The 8273-nt window shown below is 39.4% G+C and overlaps 1 protein-coding gene across 1 annotated transcript; it reads right to left on the bottom strand.

The window, feature by feature from the left end:
* Positions 1-1209: 1209 nt before the first annotated feature.
* LOC119048686 (olfactory receptor 3A1-like) lies at positions 1210-6933 on the bottom strand. The gene is made up of 2 exons (XM_037144369.2): positions 6922-6933; positions 1210-2163 (listed from the first exon to the last, which is right to left on the bottom strand). Exons 1-2 carry the CDS (start codon positions 6931-6933, stop codon positions 1210-1212), a joined length of 966 nt encoding a protein of 321 aa, XP_037000264.2.
* Positions 6934-8273: the final 1340 nt, after the last annotated feature.

The raw sequence follows: 8273 nt of genomic DNA, 5'->3' as shown, positions 1-8273 counted from the left end.
TATCCTGTTTTTCCCTATTTCTCATTTTTCATTTTATTTTTCCTCAAACTCCCCGTTTGAATCTTGTTTTCTTTCCGTCTATCATGTCCTTTCTCTTCGCCTCCATTTCTTCCATCTTTTCAATCCCTTTGTCCCCATAAAATATCACAGAGAAGCCATGCCACAGAAATAGGCAAAGGAATTATGAAGGAAATGAATTGTGAAACATCAGTAGGCCAGTAGGGATGCCAAGGATAGACACTTAGTCCTAATAGGGAGGCTAGAGGGGAAGTTCAACTAAATGATTACTGAAGGAAAGTCTGGTAAGCAGCACATGAGGTAAGATAGTGTTCAAGGTTAGAGACGTACTTTCCCACTGAAAACAGAAACTAGGTGAGACATCACCAAATACAACAGACTTGTATTTACAGATATGGCTTGTCTTCGCTAACAGGTTAGGGGACTAAGAGTAAAAATTTAGGTGGGAAATTCATGTGGAATATTCTGGAGAACAGTTAATGTTGAAATAATATTCAAATTATAAATGTTTAACTTTTCAGAGATTTGAAACATATGAGGCAGGAAAGATGAGGAAAACTCATCATAGTATTATAAGAGGTATCATATGCATTGATGGAGTTTTAAAGTTGTGCACACAGCAATTATGCTCTCAGGAGTTACCAGAGAACACAAGATGGCACAGCTCCCCATCTGTCTCCTCTGTCTGCCATGGCATCTCTGTGTGAAGGAAAGGGTCGAGGTGCTCTTTTAGTCTTGCAGCAGCTTGATGAGAGAGAGAAAATAATCCTGACCTCTAGACCTAAGTTTTATAAACAGACCAACCATACCTGGGCCTGAGAGAATCACATGACCCCCTGGCGGGGAAATCTGCAGGGATATTTTTGGAAACCCAAAATCTAACCAACCAAAAACCCATTCCCTGTGGGATATGAACCTGTAAGCATTCCTAGGTTTTACTTCTACCCAGCACAGGGAGCAGTCAGTGACTGAAGTTGTAATTTGTCAACTGACCTGACCTACCATTAATTTACATACCCATTACCTATAACTAGGCAGGGCTTCTTTGGAAAACAATAACTTATCACCTCCAAAAGATGATCATGCTCAGAGAGATAGAAGCAGTCCTGGATCATTTGTTCTAGCTATTGGCTCCAGAGGACTTCTCCTTTATTCCAAAAAGAAAAGAAGGAAGGGACACTGCACAGCTTATCAAGTCAGTGACCGCCTCCCTGTGATCACCCGCCAAAGGGCACTCTGCACATGAGGGTTCCGGAGGCTGTAAATGACTGGGTTCAGCATGGGGTTGATGATAGTGTTAAAAATTCCAACAGCTTTATCCTTATCTGAAAGCTTGGCTGAACCTAGTCGCATGTAGTTAAAGATACCTGAGCCATAGAATAGAGCAACCACAGTGAGATGAGAACCACATGTGGAGAAGGTTTTCTTCCTGCCCTCCACTGAGCGAATTTGTAAAACTGCAGCTGCCACATGGGCATAGGAGGTAACAATGAGAGCCATGGGTGTACCTGTCATTAAGAAACCAACAGCAAAGAGCAACTGCTCATTGAGTTGGGTGCTGGAACAGGACAGCTGGAAGAGCTGTGGGAGGTCACAGTAGAAATGATTGATGACATTGGGACCACAGAAGTTGAGCGTGGATATGGCCACAGTGTGGGTCAATGCATTGGTAAAGGCACAGGCCCAGGACACAGCCACCAAAATGCTCTGAACCATCTGATTCATGCGGGTGCTGTAGGTGAGGGGCCGGCAGATGGCCAGGAATCGGTCATAAGCCATGGCTGTCAACAGGAAGCAGTCCACACCAAGCAGGAGATCAAAGAAGAAAAGCTGTGTGAGGCAAGCTCCATAAGGAACAGCACGCTTGTGGGTCAACAGACGAACCAACATTGAGGGAACAGTGACAGTGATACATCCAATGTCCACAACTGATAGGTTCCCCAAGAAGAAGTACATGGGGGTGTGGAGTTTGGGCTCCACCAAGATAGCAGCCAGGATGCTCATGTTGCCCCCAAGTGTAACCAGGTAAGCAAAGAGGAAGAGCACAAAGACAAAAGGCCACAGCTCTGGTGTCTCCACCAAGCCCAGCAGGATGAACTCAGTAATAGCTGTTCCATTGGCCCCAGGTTCTGGCTGCATTAGTTCCTGCAAGGAAACATCCAAAGAGATAAAGAAGCAATTCTCTCTATTTATTTATTCAAAAATAAGAAAATACACTCCTCTCTATGGCCTAAGCCCTTTCCTAAGTTCCCCCTTTCCATGTAAGGACTTTCCTGCTCCCAAGGAGATACCACACCTAATAACTCTCTCACCACATTTTCCTCAACAGCTTTACCTCATTCTCTGTCGTATGGACAGGTGACATCAGCCCCTTCCTATCTTAGCTGAAAGGATCTATTTGTATATATTATGAAGGGCAAAATCCTTGGGAAAAAAAACAATAAGTAGGAAGTATATTTCTGATTTAAACAAGCAGAGTAATTCTGGAGCTTTTTCTTCTCAGAACTCATCTCTTCCCAAAATAAACAAAGCAAAAATAAAGATACAAGCTTTATCTTCCAAGAAACTAGTAAATCTCCAAAACTCTAACACACAAATGAGATGAAAGGACTTCAAGAGTAGCAGAGATTGAATAGGAGAGTGGTAGAAAGAAAAAATCCGACTGTAGAAAAAGCTAGATGGGTACAATTTTCTATAGAAAAAGGCACTCATTAGGGAATAAAACCAAAAGCCATTCTTTGCAATAATGGGAGCAGGATGCATAGTATTCATCCTACCACCTGTTATCCTGAATTGGATTCAAGAAGCAGGGGAAAACTAAATAAAGAGTCTCACAGGTAAGCTGTATTTGCTGGCTGTAGAGCAAACATAAAGCTGGGGTGAGGGATAAAGAAAATACACCATTAATAGTTCTAGTTACATTGAATACAGACAGGGAAACACTAAAATAACTCACCCTTAATTTTTGAACCATGAGAGTGGCAAAAAAAATAATTGTTATGCAAATGAATGCTCCAAATTCTGCTCTTTTCTGCAGTAAAAAGAGCAGGATTCCAAGGAGCAGAAACAAGATAACAGCTAGTGGATTTTAGTGACTTTCATAACAGGGTTAATTTGACAGAAACTAAGGCTAAACAAGGCCTCTATATAATTAACTATTCAAAAGGTAGAAGTGATAAATACATCTTTCCCAAGTACCCATGAAGCATTAACCCCCAGCAAAGAGCACATATAAGCCAGAAATTCAGCAAATTTCAAGAGAATAAATAATATAGACAATAGAATTTCATCACAATCCAATTGAAGAAAAACAGTTTTTACAAATAAATTCCAATATTTTTTTAAATCCTGAAGAAAAAGTTGGACAAAAGAGGACACCAAAACAAAAACTAAATAATATCTGGGGGAGAAGAAAATGGAGATAATAAAATCAATACACACTAGACCACAAGGATTATCACTAAATCAATGTTCAAAAGAACATTAATTTGCCTTAAATAAATATATTAAAGAACAAGAAGAAAAAAAATTGATTAAATAATCAAATCAAGAAATTAGAGAAAGAACTATAAGAAGGGGTTAGAAGTTAGTAAAAGAGTGCAAACTTTTAGTTAAAAAAAAAGAATAAGGTTTAAGGATCCAATGTATCACCTGGAGACTATTGTTAATAATCTTGTATTACACCATTGAAATTTGCTAAGAGATCTTCAGTGTTCTCACCAAAAAAGGCAACAAGCTGAGGTGATGAGGGTGTTAAATAACTCCACTACAGGATTCCTTTCACAATGTAAACATATGCAATCATCAGGTTGTACACATCAAACATTAGTTTTATTTGTCAGTTATACCTCAAAAAGCTAAGAAAAAGTAAAAATAAAACAATATTTCATAAGTTTTCAAAAATTGACAACTTCAGAAATAGACCAAAGGTGATATAAGAATTTAGTACATGATATAAATGTCCTCTTAAATAAATGGGAAAATGTGCTGTTCAATAAATGCCATGAATGGGATAATAACATAGCTATCTAGAAAAAACACAAGTTGTGTACATAGCTCATACATTTTGCAAAAATAACTTCTAAGTGGATCAAACATTTAAATGCAAAATTAAAATTATTGGGGGGAAATGGAGAATTTTAATAGTGTAAGGATGACTAAAATATAGAAAAAAACTAAAAAATAATCCAAATGGATTAATCTGTTAAAATTTTAATATTCCAACAAAGTGGCAAAGCTAGAACTACATTTCCCAAACTTTGTTTTCTGTATGGTTCCCAGTTAGGGTGGGCCACAAGGGGAATTTGCATGGTAGTTGGAAGGTATAATTGAAAAAGAAATAGGGTAATTTAGCAATATTTTTCAAAATTACAAATATGTTTTTCTTCTACCCAGCAATTCCATTTCTGAGAATTTATCCAACAGATATATGGTCACATGTAAAAAGGGACATACCATATTTTTAGGACTATAGGACATACCAGACCATAAGACTCACCTAGGTTTTAGAGGAGAAAAATAGAAAAAAAATTTTGAAACAAAAAATGTGGTAAAATATTTAATAACCTGTGACCCTACTCCACTACCGCCCCCACCACAGTCAGCCAGGTAAGCCACATTCAGACTATAAGACGCAACCCCCTTTTCCTCCCCAATTGGGGGGTGCATCTTATAGTTCAAAATACGGTATGTGTGAGGCTATTTGTTACAGCATTGTTTGTAATGGCAAATATTTGAAAATAACTGTTCATTATTAGAGAACTGACTAAACTCATCATGGTATATCCTTACAAAAGAATACAGTGTAGAAAACAGCTCTATCTGTGTTCATTTGAAAGACATCAAACCCATATTATTAAATGTAAAATACAACTTGTAGAGTGAATATAGTACATTTTGGTTTGCATTGAAAAAGAGAAGAATACACACACATGCACACTGATACTATAAAACAATATATTCATATTAACACACACACATACATGCATACTCTCACACACACGGAAACATGGCCTGAAGGAAATACCAAAGCTTATCAGTAATTTTAGTGACAATATGGGTGATTTTTATTATCTTCTTTCTACTCTTCTCTACTTTCTGATTTGTCTATAATGACTAGATTTTAATAGTATTTTAAATAATTTAATAGTATCTTTATGAAGTATCACCTCCTGAGCATGATCGTGACATGCCTATCATGTCCCACATCACAATAAACTAACTGAACAAAAGAGAAATCGGAAACCCATTCCCTATGATTTCCACTGTGCAAGCCACCCCAAACTCCTCCATACTAACAGAATTTCCTGGGAGCATTCCCAGATAATAATCATAGCTAATAGTTACTGGTCTGGGCTAGGCACCGTATACAGTTCTAAGTGCTTTACATGTATTAATTCATTTATTCCTCACAACCTCCCTATTAAATGAATACTATTTTTAATCCCTGTTTTACAGAAAGAACATGTCAAATAAAGCAAGAAGTGGAGGCAGGATTTTAACCCATGTAGACCAGAGTCCTTGTTCTTAACCTTTACACATACCATTGCTCTAAGAAACCCAAGATTTCTCAAGGATCATGAAGCCTTGTCCTCCTCCTGCAATTCTCTCAAAATCTGTTTCTGACTCATTCTTATAACTCAGAGACACACTCCCACAGTCAATAGATGTGCTCTTGTAGATCTCAAAGTCATGCCTTGCAGGCTGTGGTAGCCGAATTTCAATTGAGTGCCTTGGATGGATTATGGTCCCAGTCAGCAACTGCCCCTTACCCTAATTTCCCTTTTTATTTTAACCCGCATCATCAGATTGCAAACTTTGTGACTTCCTATATCCCCACCTTTACTTATGCTATTTCCTCTATATAGAATATCTTTCTTCCACCATCACATGGTCAAAGTCTTCAAGACTCAGTTCAAATGCTCCCTCCTCCAGAAATACCTCCCTGACCTGTGCCCATTTTAAAGAGACAGTTACATCTTCAACATTTCCACTGCGCTTTGTCTTGTACATGGCACTCACCACTGCACCTTCTGGCACAATCATTTAGTGACCCAGTGTAGTCCCTCAAGTCCAGTTTAAAGAGAAGATTCATGTCTGATTCAACTTTAGGAACTATATGCATTAAATTCATTTTAGTTGCGTATCATTCCATAAATAAATGAATATTTTCTGGAAAAGAAGGCATCATTGTGGCCTATAGTAGTACGGAAAGGGTTTCTGGGAGAATGGGATTTGTGCTAGACTTTGAAGAATTGATATGCTTTGGAAGAAGTGAAGAGTCATATGAAAGGCACCAGGTTAGTGCTATAGAGATGACTCCTCCTTTATTTGTCTAGATGGGGCATGCAGTTGTAACAATCCACACACTGACACAGCTTTTCATATAAATGTCTCATATATTTTCTGTAATCAGAGAAATATTCCTTAAAAATGATAAGTCATGAGCTGCTGGCTATCAATAAAAAATAAATCCTATAGAAAAACTTCTAAATTCTGAGTTGTCCATTGGACTTTCCATCCAGGACATCCATGCTGATGAAATCCCAAGAGTGATCATTGATGAGGAGTCCCTTCTAGATCACTCCTACTCTTGAGGTCCTTCTCCTGCAATTCTGTTACTCAGGCTTTCTATCATGCAGTAACCACTTCCTGCTCTGAAGTTGCAGTGAGTCCTTCTTGCACTGGAGGGTTGGTCTTAGGGACCTGGTCAGGCTGCTCAGTAAGAAGTGTGGTTCTGAGCAGGGACATTGAACACTGAGTCATCCCACTGGCCCCTAACAGAATATTAAAAAGGAAAAAGAAAAGGAAACAACAAGCTTTCATCTAAAAGAGAGGGAATTGTAAAGATACCTGGAGGAAGAACCCCAGTCTCTGGGTTATAGTCCCAGCTGTTCCACTCACCTGATAAGGCATCCTGAGCAAGTCTCTTATTTTTGCTAGTGAGAGTTTGGTTGCTGCATCTGCAAAATCAGGTTTCACTAATTGGTAACAACTCAAGTCCCTTCCCTGTTACATGGGAGCAGAGGGAGGGCCATGAAAAAACTCATAAACTCATCTTGCGTCGGCACAAAGGCCAGTGAGGTTTTATGGAAAGGGATGTAAAGGAGGTGATAATCTGCCCAAGTTCACTCAATTACTCTGGGGGCAAGTAAGGAGCTATATGTATGGAAATGAGATAAAGAGGAGCAGAGACCATCTCTGACATGGTACTTCACCACAGTGTTATCCTTGTGGGAGTTCACAATGAGCCCAAGATGGGGAAGAAGAACATGGGAGAGCTAAGGACAGGTAAGTAACCCAAGCCCTAATAAATACTATAGCAGTAAAGCATTGGGGTCTCATACCTCTGTAGTGATTTAGAAAATGTCCAAACATCATCTGCACCCCACATATTAATCTGTGGGGATAATGAGGGCAGTTACTATAATAAGTCCATTAAACATGGGAGCTGTTTGCCTTCCCAAAGTCACCCAGGGAGCTAGAGGTGGAGCCAGGACTGAATCTGGGTCCCCTGATGGAAGGTTTTGCTCTCCCAGATGTCTAGTCCAGGTGTGACCTGTGGGAGGAGACAAGCTGACTCCTAAACCTAGGGATAAGGAAGAAACCCAAGAAAGGAGCCAAATGCTGGAGAAACTTTTTTAAATGTCAAATTTTTAATGAATCCTCAGGAATAAAGTACATTCTCACCTGAGGCCTTGTTAGTGAAGGCCACAGAGACTGCATCTGGGGAGTCTCATAATAATCTGGAGAAGTGGCAGAAACAATGTGCTGTGCCACAGGGCCTGGGGACCCCAGAGAAGTGGCACCCCACCACAAGGTTCTGGGCCAGGACCTTAGAAGATGACAGTCTGGTGGTGGAGATAAGGAAAGTGGAGAGGTTGTTGTAGTGCAGCCCTAGGACTCTCATGTCCTCCTCAATTTAGTACTCCCATCACCCATGTGATAGCCTATCCTATCCAGGAAGACTGTGGGTCTTTGTAGATGAATAGACCTGCTCTCCCAGGTATTAGCAGCTACTACACTCCTTTGGACCCCAGTTTTCTTACCTGTAGAGTGAGAGTAATATAGGAATATTACTTCAGGTTGCTGGGAGGACTAAATGAAATAATACACAGAGCTCCTAGTAGGAGGTCACCAATGTGTTTACTAACATAATAACAGGTAACATTTATCATGTGATTGTTATGTATGTATGTTACACTATACCATGAGCTTTATACACATTAAATCCCAAGCAACCCTGTCAACAATTC

The sequence above is a fragment of the Artibeus jamaicensis genome, unplaced genomic scaffold (assembly GCF_021234435.1).
Source record: "Artibeus jamaicensis isolate MK-2021 breed Jamaican fruit bat unplaced genomic scaffold, CSHL_Jam_final contig_775, whole genome shotgun sequence".
Classification (NCBI taxonomy): Eukaryota; Metazoa; Chordata; class Mammalia; order Chiroptera; family Phyllostomidae; genus Artibeus; species Artibeus jamaicensis.
The sequence above is the reverse complement of the archived record's forward strand: the minus strand, read 5'-3'. Positions and strand labels throughout refer to the sequence as shown.